Source organism: Zalophus californianus, chromosome 12, assembly GCF_009762305.2.
Source record: "Zalophus californianus isolate mZalCal1 chromosome 12, mZalCal1.pri.v2, whole genome shotgun sequence".
Classification (NCBI taxonomy): Eukaryota; Metazoa; Chordata; class Mammalia; order Carnivora; family Otariidae; genus Zalophus; species Zalophus californianus.
In genome coordinates, this window is record NC_045606.1 from 91,593,000 (window position 1) to 91,609,136 (window position 16,137).

General features: G+C 38.7%; 1 protein-coding gene across 4 annotated transcripts in view; it reads left to right on the plus strand.

Moving 5' to 3' along the window:
* The window catches only part of TTC26 (tetratricopeptide repeat domain 26), a 49,707-nt gene extending 34,175 nt beyond the window's left edge, over positions 1-15,532 (plus strand). The window contains exons 13-19 of one of the 4 annotated variants that reach the window (XR_003516606.1): positions 1,231-1,319; positions 1,748-1,831; positions 3,335-3,404; positions 4,020-4,126; positions 10,497-10,630; positions 13,286-14,035; positions 14,463-15,532. Coding sequence is in view for 3 of the 4 variants with exons in the window: in XM_027574698.1 (XP_027430499.1) it covers positions 1,231-1,319; positions 1,748-1,831; positions 3,335-3,404; positions 4,020-4,126; positions 10,497-10,630; positions 13,286-13,397 (596 nt within the window). In the remaining variant the exon portion in view is untranslated. Of the gene's footprint in view, positions 1-1,230; positions 1,320-1,747; positions 1,832-3,334; positions 3,405-4,019; positions 4,127-10,496; positions 10,631-13,285 lie in introns of those variants that run through there. The other 3 variants (XM_027574698.1, XM_027574700.1, XM_027574701.2) reach the window with 3 other exon arrangements.
* The last annotated feature ends 605 nt before the right edge of the window (positions 15,533-16,137 follow it).

Below are 16,137 nucleotides of genomic sequence, written 5' to 3' on the forward strand. Positions count from 1 at the left end.
TCCGATCCATGAGCATGGAATGTTTTTCCATCTTTTTGTGTTTTATTGATTTTTCAAGAGCTCTTTATATATTTGACTTTCATCATGTAGATATTTTTTCGGTGGGTCATTTGCTTTTTAATTTTCCCTATGGTATTTTTTTCACATGTAAAAATATTTAAACCTTATCGAAGCTTATCTTTTTATAATGATATCTTACATGGATATCTAGCTTAGAAAGTGCTTTCGTGCCCCCACAGTATAATATTCACTTGTATTTCCCACCAGTACTTTTGTTGCTTCATTTTTATTATTAAAGTATTGACTTCATCAGTCAAGATTGAGTGTAAGATTTCAGAAAGGGCTATTAAAAGGGCTGATAGTTAGCCAGTATGAACAGATATGGCTATTTGTACCAGTTGTCTAAGGCCAGCATCTATTTTGACGAACAGTATTTGGGGTGAACTAGTTGTTAAATATTTTTATCATCCCTGAATATTCATTTTCTTTCAGATGTTTCACTGAAACCATTTATTGAATAATATTTCCTTTCTTCATTTGATTCATTCATACAACAAAAATTTATTGAAGTGTTGGGGATATAGTAGTAAACAAAACAAACAAGTCCTCCATCCTTGTAGAGCATATAGTCTAGTGGGACAGACAATAAACCCAATAAAGAAAGAGATTATAGTATATCTGACTGTAGTAAGTGCTATGGGGGAAAAATTGAACAGAGCAAGAATGAATAGGAGATCCAGTGGCAAGGGTGGGGGTTAAACTAATTCTCTACTATCTCAAACAGGAATCTGAAAACAGACAGAAAGTTGGTCAGGATCAGGACCAGATGGTTCCATGGCAAATGATTTCTCCATTTGAGATTGGAAGTGCTGGGTTGTCTTAGATGAGTGATGATGGAGACTAAGCCATGTTAGTTGAATGTGCACGTGTCAGAGTGGGTGAGAGACTCAAAGCCCTGGAAAAACATCTGAGGAATACTGTAGCCTGCAGGGTGTGTGTGCATTCTGGAGTCTGTGAGTTAGCCCCAAGAGCGATTATTGGTCACTCTCAAGTACTGTGACCTCCATTATGCTGAGGTTTTGTCCACTGAATAGAATCTATAATTTCAGAATCTGGAAAGATGTCTTGGAATGCATTCCTATCTCTAAATTATAAAGTAACTTAAATTTCAGCTAAAGAGAACTTTCAGTTTCATGAACATACCTGGTTTCTTTTCCCATTCCATTTCAGATACAATACCTGGGAGGCAGTGTATGGCTTCCTGTTTCTTTCTGCTTAAGCAATTTGATGATGTCTTGATATACCTCAACTCATTTAAGGTCAGTATAGAATTTTCTAGATGAGTTTGTCTACAAAATACTATATATAATGTGTCAGAAGTAAGTACTTTTAGAGGGACACCTGGGTGACTCAGTTGGTTAAGTGCCTGCCTTTGGCTCAGGTCATGATCCCAGGGTCCTGGAATCTTGTCCCACATTGGGATCCTCACTCCGCAGGGAGCCTGCTTCTCCCTCTGCCTGCTGCTCCCCCTGCTTTTTGCTCTCTCTCTCTCTCTCTCTCTCTCCCTCTGATAAATAAATAAAATCTTTAAAAAAAAAGATGCTTTTAGAGATGGCCCTTTTACTATAGTGACATTGATGGTGTCAGCTAATTCCTTAAAACTATTTTTGAGTTTATCTAGTATAATTGTTATGTTATTATTGGTGTGTTAATACTCAATGTGACCTATTCCTGGGATGTGTTTCAGAGTTACTTCTACAATGATGACATCTTTAACTTTAATTATGCCCAAGCCAAAGCTGCAACAGGCAATACCAGTGAGGGTGAAGAGGTGGGTATATGCTTTTGATGCATTCAAATGATTCTGTTCAAAAACATCGTTATCTTTAACTTTTTGAGGAATCTCCATACTCTTTTCCAGAGTGAAAAAAATAGATGAACATAGGGGAAAGAAAAAAAAGAGAGGCAAACCATAAACAGACTCTTAACTATAAAGAACAAACTGGGGGTTGCTGGAGGGCAGGGTTGAGGGATGGGCTAAACGGGTGATGGGAATTATGGAGTGCACTTGTGCTGAGCACTGGGTGTTGTCTGTTAAGTGTTGAATCACTAAATTCTACACCTGAAAGTAATATTACACTGTACGTTAGCTAACTGGAATTTAAATCAAAACTTGAAAAAAAATAATAAAAATAAAAACATTGTTATCTTTTTCTCACTGAAATAAAAAGTTCAGGGCAAAGGATTATAAAAATTTCCTTTGTTCTTAGGTTATATTAAAAAGTACAATGTAAATAGACATATAGATTTTATAACCATATTACTGTTTTCCTTTTTCTGCTATATTTTATAAAAGCATAACATATGTTGAGAAAAGTATCCAAATTAAAGTATAGAGCTTGATGAATTTTTGAAGTGAATGTACGCAAATAAACAGTCCTCAGATCATGAAACAGTATTGTCTTAACCCCATACAAACCTCCTCATCTCCTTGTTTGAGTCAGTCCCTTTCTCCCAAGGCTAACCACTATTTTGACTTCTAATTCCATAGACTAATTTGCCTGAATCATTCAAAGCAATTCAGCTGAATTATTCAATTCAGTTGGTTATCATTTAGCAAATTGTTCCACTTGTTATTATTCAAATTCTAATTATTGTCTACCTTCCATTATGTCTTCTTTGTGAGTTATTTTAAAACGTGTATCATAATTTTCAAGTATGTGTATTATCTTGCCCAGGCTATTTCATTTTGATTTCTAACTTAATCGTATTGTGGTCAGCCAGTGTGCTCTGTATTACACCAGTCCTGGGGCACCTGGGTGGCTCAGTCATTAAGCGTCTGCCTTCGGCTCAGGTCATGATCCCAGGGTCCTGGGATCGAGCCCCGCATCGGGCTCCCTGCTCAGAGGGAAGCCTGCTTCTCCCTCTCCCACTCCCCCTGCTTGTGTTCCCTCTCTCGCTGTGTCTCTCTCTGTCAAATAAATAAATAAAATCTTTAGAAAAAAAAAATACACCAGTCCTTCAAAATTTGTTGAGGCTTGCTTTACTGCCCAGTAACATGGTCACGTGTCCTTGAACAAAATAGGTGTTACGCAGTTGTTAATTATTCTGTCCAAATCTTCTATATCCTTACCAAATTTCTTCAGTCAGCTTGTGATATCAATAACTGAGAGAAGTGTGTCAACATCACCATTGTTTTGTCCTTTTCTTAGTAACCTGTAGAGAATTTGACCATCTGTAAGGCTACACTAAGTATCAAATAAGGCAAGCTGATATGGTATTTTTACCGCAAAAATATCTTCATGTTTATTCCCTTTCTTTCCTCTTCTTACAGGTTTTCCTTTTAATCCAAAGTGAGAAGATGAAAAATGATTACATTTACCTCAGTTGGTTAGCTCGGTGCTGTGAGTCTTCTTTTAAATGTTACAGAGGAATCCTCTTTTTCTTCTCTGTTGCATAATCTCCTGGATGGAAATTACAGTGAACATTTCTAATTTTGTTTCATAGAATGAGTAAATAATAATTAAGCAGGCCTGAAAAGTGATAAAATGTCAAAAACATAATATTTTTGTATATTATATAGCCTACAACCTCTCTCTGTCTCTCCCCCTTCATTATCTTTTCTTGCTTCTTTTTTTCCCCTGGATTTAAAATGTTCACAGAGTTTTTAAAGTCATGGGAAAATTTCAGCAATCAGATGTTCTAAGTGAGTCTGAAACTATGTAAGTAGGATTGAATGAATGATACATGACTTTTAAGCAGATGAGAAAAGTGGGAACTACTGGAAATCAACCCAATCTAAAAACACACAATTATGTGAATCCTAACTTAAGTATTTTACATATGGTAGAGTTCTGATGGAGAACCAGCTTAATGCTAACTTTGTAAGCTTTCTACGTAAGAGCTGTTTACCATTTCTTTGTCTGTTTGGAACATAGAACCAAATCCAAAGAATAACAAGATGCAGAATTATATTTCCTATACATTTAAGAGGCAAAAATCTTTGCTTCTTTTTGTAGATATCATGAACAAGAAACCAAGACTAGCCTGGGAACTTTATCTCAAGATGGAAACCTCTGGCGAGTCCTTTAGCCTCTTACAGCTCATTGCTAATGACTGCTACAAGGTGAGTCTGAGTGAGATCTAAAGGGAAACTGAAGATCAGTCTCACGTGCTACACTGATTAATTATTAGGGAGAGGTGTCCTAGAGATTAAATGGCCATTGGTAAGAGGATTCACATAGAACTATCAGAAATGTCATCCCTGGGGCTCCTGGCTGGCTCAGTTGGAAGAGCATGGGACTCTCGATCTCAGGGTTGTGAGTTCAAGCCCCACGTTGGATGTAGAGATTACTTAAAAATAAAATCTTTAGGGCACCTGGGTGGCTCAGTCGTTAAGCGTCTGCCTTCCGCTCAGGTCATGATCCCAGGGTCCTGGGATCGAGCCCCACATCGGGCTCCCCGGTCCGCGGGAAGCCTGCTTCTCCCCCTCCCACTCTCCCTGCTGGTGTTCCCTCTCTCGCTGTGTCTCTCTCTGTCAAATAAACAAAATCTTTAAATAAATAAATAAATAAATAAATAAATAAATAAATAAATAAAATCTTTAGAGGCACCTGGGTGGTTCAGTGGTTAGGTGGCTGACTCATGATCTCAGCTCAGGTCATCATCTCATCATCTCGTGAGTTCACGCCCCATGTTGGGCTCCATGCTAGGTGTGGCACGTACTTTAATAAATAAATGAATAAATAAAATCTTTAAAAAACAAAAAGAGAAAAAAAACAGAAAAAAAATAACAAAAAGAAGGGCGCCTGGGTGGCTCAGTTGGTTAAGCGACTGCCTTTGGCTCAGGGAATGATCCTGGAGTCCTGGGATCAAGTCCCACATTGGGCTCCCTGCTCAGTGGGGAGTCTACTTCTCCCTCAGACCCTCTTCCCTCTTGTGCTCTCTCTCATTCTCTCCCTCTTAAATAAATAAATAAAATCTTAAAAAAAAAAAAGAAAAAGAAATGTCATCCCTTTTATGAACAAACTGAACTCAGAGATAGACAGCATTTCAGGGTTTTACATGTATATTAAGTATGTATGCATATAAGTGAAATATGAAACAATGTATATGAAACAATGATTTAAAGAGATTGTTTTAGATTTCTAAAGGTTGTGTGTGAGTCTTTAGATACCATCCAAGTAGAGATGTTCATCTGGTAGTTGGAAACTTGGTTCTGAAACTCAAGAAAGATGTCTTCTGACATGTAGAGACATAGATTTGGAGAAATCGTCACCATTTCAATAGTAATTAAAGCCCTGGAAAACAAGATTACCTAGGTAAGGAAGGAAAGTGAGAAGAGTAGAGAGTTGCAGACCAAACCTTGGGGAATACTTAGGTGCAAATTGTAGACAGGAGAGACAAAGGAACCAGAAAAAAAAGAATAAAAAAGCAATCAGATTTAGTAAAGGACTGGCTCTCTGTGTGTGTATGCAGGAGCAGGTCTGTGTGTGTGTGTGGAGGCGGGGAGTTGGAAAGGCAGGGAGAAGGAGAGAGGACTTTGGGGCCCTATCCTATAGATTAAAAGCTTTTTTACAAATTAGCCTCAAATTCTGGAAATTCCTTTTTTTGGAATATTTCTTCCTGTCCAAAAGATATGCAAATGTTAGGTAAAAAGAGTCTAGTGTTAAATTAATTAATAATAGCTCATTTCAAAGTGAATAATTACTAAAATCAAGTCAATCACCATCAATGGAAAAGGTTTTAAAACATAGGAAACTTAAAAATGTTTAACATGACTTAGTAGATGGCAATGACATTAAGTGAGTTAGAGGAGGCAGAGGGAAAGAAAACATTCAGAGAGGAATTTTGTTCAGTTGTGAATGTATTAAATCTGAAGTGTGTTTGGAGCTCCAGGTAGAGAGATATTACATGTGGGAAATTACCAGGGTGAGCCTGGAGCTCAGGTGTTCATGTGAGAAGTCAGGATTAGAAATGCAGTTTTAGAAGTTAACAGTAGGGGCATCTGGATTGCTCAGTCAGTTAAGCATCCAACTCTTGATTTTGGCTCAGATTGTGATCCCAGGGTTGTGGGATTGGCTCTGCACGCTGGGCATGGAGCCTCCTTAGGATTCTCTCTCTCCTCTCCTCCCTCTCCCTCTGCCCCTCCCCCTTCCCCACCCATGTGCATGCCCTCCCTCTCTCTCAAAAGAAAGAGAGAGAGAGAGAAGTTAACAGTAGTTAATGGTGGTGGAGGTAGTGGTCGTAATAGTAATAGTAGTAGCAGCAGCAAAGTATGGGAGAGAATGAGGTTAACCAGTGAATGGGATGAGAACCACGTGGACACCAGTGTTTAAGGGATAGAAATAGAATCAGTGAAAGAGACAGAGGATGAAGATGGACATAAAGAAAGAAAAGAACCAGGAGGGGGAAAAGTGCTTTTCATTCCTGTTTTTCTTGTTTCTATTTTATCAAAAGCCAAGGGAGAGAATGTCAAGTCTGCAACCTGACGGAACTGTATGAGACCTGAGAAAACAATAGTGGGTAGACAAGAGAATGAGATTAGAAAGCAGATTCAGTGAGTGTAGACTACAGTAAAAAAAACTGATGCTAACGATAAGGGAAGAAATGTGTTGCTAACTTAAAAGGGAAAACAGGGTTAGGGATTTGGGGTGGGGGAGTATTTTTGCAGGTGGAGGGAGAGGTTTTTTTCTTTTAGAGTAGGGAGTAAAAGTATATCCTTAGGTAGTGGAGCTGTTGAACAGAGAGATATTAAAGATTCAAGAGAGTAGGAACATTTTTTTATTATGTTATGTTAGTCGCCATACATCACTAGTTTTTGATGTAGTGATCCACGCTTCATTGTTTTAGAAGATTTAAGGAACATTTTCGATGGAGGAAGACCCTAAAAGAGATGAGAGGAAGATGGCGTAAAGATCAAAGGAAGATAATGACCTTGACAAACAATTTAGCATAAACTACTGTCTCAGTGGCTCCATGGCCACCCATTAGTTTGGTGAGTCACTGGAAGGGTTCACATGACTCAAAGTTACACTCATGGCTGAGACTTATTACAATATAGAAAAAGCAGGAAAAAGTTATGTATAGGAGAAGACTGGAGAGGTCAAGCCCAGACTTTTTTGCCCTCCCTCTGTGCTAATTGCACACTCATGTCTTTCTCCAGCTGCAAACAACAGAGACATGTGCTATATATCCAGGAAAAACACAAAAAGCAAGTAGGAAAAAAATGGCAGAATTAAGTCCTAACATGACAATAATTGCATTAAATGTAAATGGTCTAAATATGCCAATTAAAAGACAGACATTGACAGGGTGGATAAGAAACCATGACCCAACTATGTGCTTTTTACAAGAAACTCACTTCAAATATAATGACAAAGGTAGGTTGAAAGTAAAAGGACGAAAAACATACATACTGTGAAATAGGCAGTTTCTTTAACAAACAAAGATATGCTTACCATATGACCCAGCAATCACCCTCCTGGGCATCTATCCCAGAGAAATGAAACCTGTGTCTACACAAATACCTATTCTCAATGTCAACAGCAGCTTTATTTGTAATAGCCAAAAACTGGAAATAATCCAAGTGTCCTTCAGTAGTGATTGGTTAAACAAACTGGTTTGGCTTGGACTACTACTCATGGATAAACAGGAATGGTGATGACAAACCTGACTCCATTTCTTGATGTTTGACTACTGACAGCTTTTAAGCCTCACCCTTCCCTCTTCCCCTGTGACCCCTTGACAAAATGATAAGAAATGCTAGGTAGAAAAAAAAAAAAAAAAATGCTAGGTAGTCCCTTCTCTGACGCCATCAGGTGATTCAAACCACACAAGCCCCTGCTCCTGCTCGGGAAACTCATCCCAGCCCCACCCCCAGCCACAAAAAAAACCCAGCCAGTCTCCTTGCCTTGCTCTCTCAGGCCATTTGGAAACTGCTTGAGAGGCCTGACCTACTACCCCCACAGAACTCAATTATACAAGTAAGAAATCTTTCCATGCTCTCTTGGTGTGTGTGTGTGTGTGTGTGTGTGTGTGGCATCATCACTCTTGATATCCAAACCAACTTTGGGTGGAGGTCCCTCCTACTTTTTTAGAGTTATATAATAGGAGCAAACTATTGGTACACACAATAACTCGGATTTTTTAATCTTTTTTTTAAAAGACTATTTGTCAGAGAGAGAGAGCGAGCACAAGCAGGGGGAGCGACAGGCAGAGAGAGAAGCAGGCTTCCCACTGAGCAGGGAGCCCGATGCGGGACTTGATCCCAGGACCCTGGGATCATGACCTGAGCTGAAGGCAGACGCTTAACTGACTGAGCCACCCAGGCGCCCCATAACTCGGATTTTTTTAATTGAAGTATAGTTACACACAATATCACATGAGTTTCAGGTGTACAACATAGTGGTTTGACAGCTGTGTGTGTTACACTGTGCTCACAAGTGTGGCGACTGTCACCATACGCTATTATGAACCATTGACTGTGTTTCCTATGCTGTACCAAAATAACTTGGATTAGCAAGCAATAACCAGGACAGTATCCTGAGTGAAAAAACTCAATCTCAAAGGGTCCTGTACTGCTTGATTTCATATACATATATGTGCTATTTGTGAAATGACAAAACTGTAGAGATGTAGAACAAATTGGTGAGGGGCGCCTGGGGGGCTCAGTCGGTTAAGCTACTGCCTTTGGCTCAGGTCATGATCCTGGGGTCCTGGGATCAAGCACCACGTCCAGCTCCCCGCTCAGCAGAGAGCGTGCTTCTCCCTCTGCCTCTGCCTGCCCACTCTGCCTACTTGTGCTTGCTCTCTATCTCTCTGTCAAATAAATAAAATCTTAAAAGAAAAAAAAAGCAAACTGGTGATTGCTGGGGGCTAGGGCTGGTGACCAGGGAGGGGAGCACACATGACTATAAACAGGTAGCACAGCCTTGTGGTGATGGAATAGTTCTGTATGTTGATAGCAGTGCTAGTTACGTGAGTCTACACATTTGATAAAATGACAGAACTACACGCACGCATTGTAACAATGTCAACTTCCTGGTTTCGATACTGTGATACTGCACTATGGTAAGCTGTAACTGGGGGAATTGGGTGAAAGGTACATGGGACCTCTTTGTACTGTCTTCACAACTTCCTGTAAATCTAGAATTATTTCAAAATAAAATGTTCTAAAAAATGAACCAACTAGAGTTATATCCAGCAATATAGATGCATCTTAACATATGCAAGACACAAAAGAATATTTATGGTATTCGTATAGATAAAATTTTGAGAAGCAAAATTTAATTATATTGTCTAAAGGTATACATAGGTAATAAAACTGTAAAAAAAAGCCAAAGATTTTTGACAAAAACTGATGACCATAAAAGTTGGAATAGTAGTTGCTTCTGGAGAGAAGGAGAAGGTTGTGGTTTGGAAGCGACACAGAGAGCTTCTATTTTGCTGTCAATGTCTTGTTTCTGGACCTGAGTGGTGATTACACTTGCACTCATGTTATAGGCATTAAACTGTACATTTGTGTTTCATATACCATTCACATTGTTATTTCACCAAAAGTAATCTGAATAGAACGTAGGAAGAAGGATTAACCTTGAAAAGGAATAAGAACACTTATTCCTGTGAAATGGGCAGAAATGAGGGAAGGATGAATGAAAGTACAAATATAATTTGAATTGAAGGGAGGAAAGTTGTGTTTTCCCTGAAAGATAGAAAAACGATAAGCTAAGAATGCAATAGAGATCTTAAGGAAACTGGCAAAGGTTTAGAACAACAGTTTACAGAAATTGAGAGGTAACTAAACCACCCTGAACAAGGGGGATTGCCCAGCAATTTGAAGCCTTCATCAAATGGCAACCCTACATTTATAATGGCCAGTCAAGAAAACTCATCTAAGCAGAATTTAATGGTATTAGGCATGCTCTATGAGGCCAAGGAAATGTGTAGTATATTTGGGAAAGAGGTCTATCAAAATGAAGTAAACATTTAGAAGATTTGGTGTTTAGAGTAGCAGTATCCATCTAGGCATTTTGAGAATTTAGGAACAAGGTCAAGAAAAGTAATGTTCTCTGGGGTTGAACATGATCAAATTAGCATAAAATGAATGATAGTAGTCATTTACAGAATGTATCGAGAAAACCTGGAAGATACCCTGCTCAAATCACAATCATCAGTTTATCATCAAGATTATACTATAATTAGAAGAAATGATAAATGTGTTGATTAAATCATAACTTGACTATATGTAGGAAAAATGTTATATTGTTGAAAACTGAATGAAGGTAAGTTGATATAAATCGAACCATGTACTCAAACTGTGATTTTCCTTTTTGTTTTAATAAGAAATTGAAGTTTTATCCAGTTTGCTAGCTGAAAATGTTATCACTAACCATACACTTTTTTATACAGTTCTGTTTCATGGTATCTTTACATTTAGTTTCATTCTGTGCAATCTTTTGAGTACAAGTATTATCACAATATCTTCTTTTAATCAGATGGGCCAGTTCTACTATTCAGCCAAAGCTTTTGATGTCTTAGAGAGACTGGATCCCAACCCTGAATATTGGGAAGGCAAGAGGGGTGCCTGTGTGGGCATTTTCCAGATGATCTTAGCTGGAAGAGAACCCAAGTAAGTAATCGGACAAGAGATAAACTACCTCTATCCTTTTGCTGGTTTGTGAGGAAAAAGAATTGTTTTCTTGGATGCCATCTTCTGAAAACCCAAAACTATAATGATGTTTTATAATGATGAATAGAAGATTAAGATGTTTCATATTTCTATCTGACTTTTTTCCTCCAGAAATTTTTTATGTTGTAAAATCGGGTCATTCTAAATCATATGTACTAGGGACACTGAGCATACTGTAGCTTTCAAATGTAAGAGCAAGATCTATATTTTGCTCCAAATGAATTGTGATTTTCATAAAAAAAAGTCTTTTTCAATCTCTTCTACTAATTCCTTTGCCTATTGGCTTTTTCATGTCTTTTAGTTTAGGCTTCAAAGAATTAGGAATGGAATGCGTATGGTTGATAATTCTTTTTTTTTTCTTTTGCCTTCCCATATTCCAGGAAATACCGAGACAGTAGAGTACATAAAATTAAATGCATACAGCTCCACTTGTAACAAATATGAAAATACTTAAAACTAAATATGTTTTTTTCTTTTTTTCTTTTTTTTTTTTTAGAGATTTTATTTTTATTTATTTGACAGAGAGAGATAGAGAGAGCAGGAACACAAGCAGGGGGAGTGGGAGAGGGAGAAGCAGGCTTCCCGCCAAGCAGAGAGCCCGATGCGGGGCTTGTTCCCAGGACCCTGGGATCATGACCTGAGCCAAAGGCAGACGCTTAATGACTGAGCCACCCAGGCACCCCTAAATATGGTTTTCTAAAAATAATTTTGTGGAATGTATTTGTTACTGGTAAATGGATAGGAGATGTGATTATTTTTTATAAGTAAATAATCTATCAAAAATTACTTCATGCCTTGTATTTACTTCCAATCCTAAATACAAGTTTAAAGAATTTGTTTAGGTGAAAGAAGATGCTTGTGGGGCACCTGGGTGGCTCAGTTGGTTAAGCTGCTGCCTTCGGCTCAGGTCATGATCCCAGGGTCCTGGGATCGAGCCCCACATCGGGCTCTCTGCTCAGCGGAGAGCCTGCCTCTCCCTCTCCCTCTCCCTGCCTCTCTGCCTACTTGTACTCTCTATCTCTCTGTCAAATAAATAAATAAAATCTTAAAAAAAAAAAAAAGAAGATGCTTGAGGGAAAAAAGAAATAGAAAATACAAATGAACTCTTAGGGAAGAGGATCAGTAGGCAGTCACCTATACATTTGGTAAGGTAATAGGGAAGTTTTAGTATGCATTACTTAAAACATGAGTTACAATTTTAATTAAATTTATATTACTTAAAACATAAATATTGGGGGGGGGGCTCCTGGGTGGTTCAGTTAGTTAAGGATACGATTCTTTTTTTATTTTAAAATTTTATTTATTTGAGAGACAGAGTGAGCGAGCGAGAGAGTACAAGCTGGGGTAGGGGCAGAGGGAGAGAAAGAAGCAGACTCCCTGCTGAGCAGGGAGCCCCATGCTGGCTCAATCCCAGGACCCTGGGATCATGACCTGAGCCGAAAGCAGATGCTTAACCTACTGAGCCACCCAGGAGCCCCATGCATCCGATTCTTAATCTCAGCTCAGGTCTTGGTCTCAGGGTCATGAGTTTAAGCCTCACATTGGGCACCACACTGGGCATGGAGCCTACTTAAACAAACAAACAAAACCCATAAATACTGGGCATTTGTCAAATCTTGGCCCTTAACTTTCCTGTCTTCCATATGTATTAATATATTAATTTTCTTGAAGAAAACATCCATTCCTCTGGCTTTGTAAAATTTTATAAATATGGCAGTGACACCCAGTTTATGGTGATTACCACCGTAAAGGAACACTCGGACTCAGAGAAGCAACTTGTTAGTATGGAGCTAGAATTTGAACCCAACTCTTTGAAGCCAGCTCCTTGATATACCCTCCTTCTACTCAGTCGTACAGAACAGACAAAGAAATAGAAATACTTAAGTCATATTAGGACAGAAAAAATAATAACATGTATATAGATAGTATAAGTAAATAAGGAAAACTTGGGTTAGTGAGGAGTTCATAGAATTTCCATTTTATGGAATATTACTCAGCCATCAGAAAGATTGAATACCTACCATTTACATCGACATGGATGGAACTGGAGGGTATTATGCTTAGCGAAATAAGTCAATCAGAGAAAGAAGATTATCATATGGTTTCACTCATATGTGGAATATAAGAAACAGTGCAGAGGATCGTAGGGGAAGGGAGGGAAAACTGAATGGGAAGTCAACAGAGAGGGACAAAAACCATGAGAGACACTTAACTCTAGGAAACAAACAGGGTTGCTGGAGGGGAGGTGGGTGGGAGGATGGGATAACTGGGTGATGGGCATTAAGGTGGACACGTGATGTGATGAGCACTGAGTGTTATACGCAACTGATGAATTATTGAACACTATATCTGAAACTAATGATGTACTATATGTTGGCTAATTGAATTTAAATTGAAAAAAGAATTTCCATTTTACTATGCCACCATAAAAATAGAAGGCTTGGGAGTTCATAACTGGTTTGTGAATACATAGTGACACAGTCTATTACCGAAGCTGTCCTACTGGAAGTATGTGAGGAACAAGTATGAGTTTATGTTCCCTCTTAATTTACATGCTGTATTGAAACACTTTGTCCTTTCAAATCTTTTCCTCAGAGAGACCCTTCGAGAAGTGCTCCATTTACTGAGAAGCACAGGTAACACCCAAGTGGAGTACATCATCCGGATCATGAAGAAATGGGCCAAAGAAAACAGAGTGCCTGTCTAAAATAGCTCCAGAGTCCTCGGGAACCAGTCAGCACTTTGATGTGAAATTGGAAATCATTTTCCTCAAGTTTAATGTAAGATGCAGGGCTCTGTTCTTGGACATTTCCTTCCTTGCCCTTCGAGCCTCAAGATCAGTGACTGACTTGCTTAGAACGAGCCTCCTGGCTGAACTAAGTGCCATAGTCCACACTGTGGCCCCTGTATGATCCGACTAGCAATAAGACTTTGGACTTGTCTGGTGCCTTTCTTCCAAAAATACTCAGAGAACTCTTATGTAATTTACTGACTTTAAGGAGAATGGCATCATTTTTTTTAATATTGGCATTCCATGGCATTTTCCCCTCGCTGCAATAACAAATGCCCTTAATGCTCAAGAGTCACTATCATTCTGTCGTCTTTATCTTAGTCATCTGTACATTATCCCATTTTACTGCGGAATTCCAGAAAGAATTTTGTAATGCGTTTCTGAATCTTGGGAGAACAGAGGTTATAAGTAGCGAGATGATTCTAAGAGTGGCAGTAAGATCCTTTATCAAACTCATTAATAGATAATGGACTTTGGGGATTACTCTTGCAGTAATTCTGATGATAAATAACGTGTTACAGTAGAGTAACAGGAGCACTGGAGTTTTTTAAAAGGTGAGTACTATGAAAAAAATCTGTGTGGTACATTTAAAGGCATTCAAGAGATAGTATACAAATTGCCTTAGTCACTTCTCCATTATATTTTAGGGAACAAAACAGGTTAGGGATATTTTTTTTCATATACCATGCTGAATAAACATCAATTTTGAAAGTAGGGCTACAAAGATTATGTATATGCAGTATGGCTATTTATTAATATAGTGATAATAAAGCATGAACTGTGCAGAGCCCTTTGATGAACCTCCTAATGGCTGGACTCTGTCCTAAGTCATATACCAGCCCCATGTTTCTGAGTTCTTGCAACATAAACCTATTATACAACTGAGCAGTTTTAGACTCATGACTCATTTTTCAGAAAATAGACATACATGTTTTTCTCTACCAGATTACCTTTGTTTCTTTGTTTGTTTGTTTCTGTTAGTTTAAGGTCCCGAGCATTACAGGTGTACAAAGTGTAGAGCCATCCCTATCCGGCATGAGAACTGAAAGAAAGTCCTAATTCCTTGAGCACTACATACAGCTTGGAGAATTCACGCCCCCGGCACGCGCTGTGGCCGAGGAAGCTGTACAGAATGGAGCCGGGAACATGGCAGGGGAGCAGCCAAGGAGAGATCAGTGACTTCAGGGAGGCTTTGCTTTCTGGACAGTTGCAAGAGGTCCTTTCAGTTCCTGTCTTTTATCTTAGACCCAGATCTAATCAGTTCAGAGCACAACTGGCTCAAATAACTGAATTTTAGAAAACAAAATTGCATCATTTTTTTCATATGTCAAAGCTTCTACTTTCTACTTTCCTACTTTTTCAGTAGTTGGTTCTCAGCATCTAAGGTATTCAGTGGATCAGAGCTGGGCAGAACCTGCTATAATTTTAGAATTATCTTGTGACTCTTACTTAAAATATTAGGAAACATAGTAGTGGAAAAAGACAGATGGAACACCTCTGTGGCTTTTGGCAAAGAAATTTGTCTTCCAGTTAATTGCTATTATTTTCAAATTTCCTATACTTGATAAGCTTTTCCATTGATGGTGATTTACTTTTAAACGAGCTTTTGTTGAATTTAACACTCTCGCGTCTCCCTGCCATTTTCCTGTCTTTTGGGAAAAGCAGATACTCCAAACGTAGCAATTCCTGGAATTTTAAACTAATTTTTAAAAAGTTTTTAATCTATAGAAGTGAGCCAAAAAAGCATAAGGACTAGTTTAAGAGGGGTACCATCCAATTCTGTTAGTAAGGATAGCTACTTCTGAACTGTGTCGGCAGGGTCTCAAGATTGCAGAGTCGTGCTGCAGGGCAGTTTCTCTTACGTGTGATGATACAGGAGAGAAGGGGGATGCAGGCTGAGGAATGTAGTGTCATGTACACAGTTCAGAACATCCCTGTACCATGTACAGTTGGTAGCAAAGATTACTTGCAAATGGAAAACATTTTTAATTATTTTTGTATTTCAAAAGAATTATTATATTGTACTGTAAAATACCCAAATTAAAGTTTATTGTTTGGTCTTATTACGGTGTCCTGTTGAGTGCAGTGAATGCCGGTCCTGGGTATGTCATGGGCCTTCTCCCCTTTCTTGACCCCAGAGTGGAGGGAAAAAAATAGTTTGGGGCTCCACAGGTACTCTTTATGAGAGAGGAAAGTAGATACTTTTTTTCGAAGCTTGTCCACTAGGGCTGTGGTTCCTGCTTGGTCATAATAAGTTTGGCTCTTTGCTGAGTCATAGCTCATTTCAAAAGTGTTATAGCTAGCGCATAGTATGATACCTTGCACAAGAAAGCTCACTGATACTTGTTCACTGAATAATTAAGCATATCGTAGCTGGTAGAGCAAAGGACTTGTGAGACCTGACCTCATATAATTCTGTCTCCCATCTAATTATTGTTTTATTATGTGCCAAGCAAATCCTAGGAGCTAGGGATGCAGACAGATAACGCAAATCCTGACCCTTAAGGAGTATATACAACTGAACACAGTAGTGTGTGATTGTTGTCAGCAATACGAACAAAGTATTGAGAGAAAATAAGGCAATGGGTTGGGGCGCCTGGGTGGATCAGTCAGTTAAGGATCCAACTCTTGATTTCTGCTCAGGTCATGATCTTGG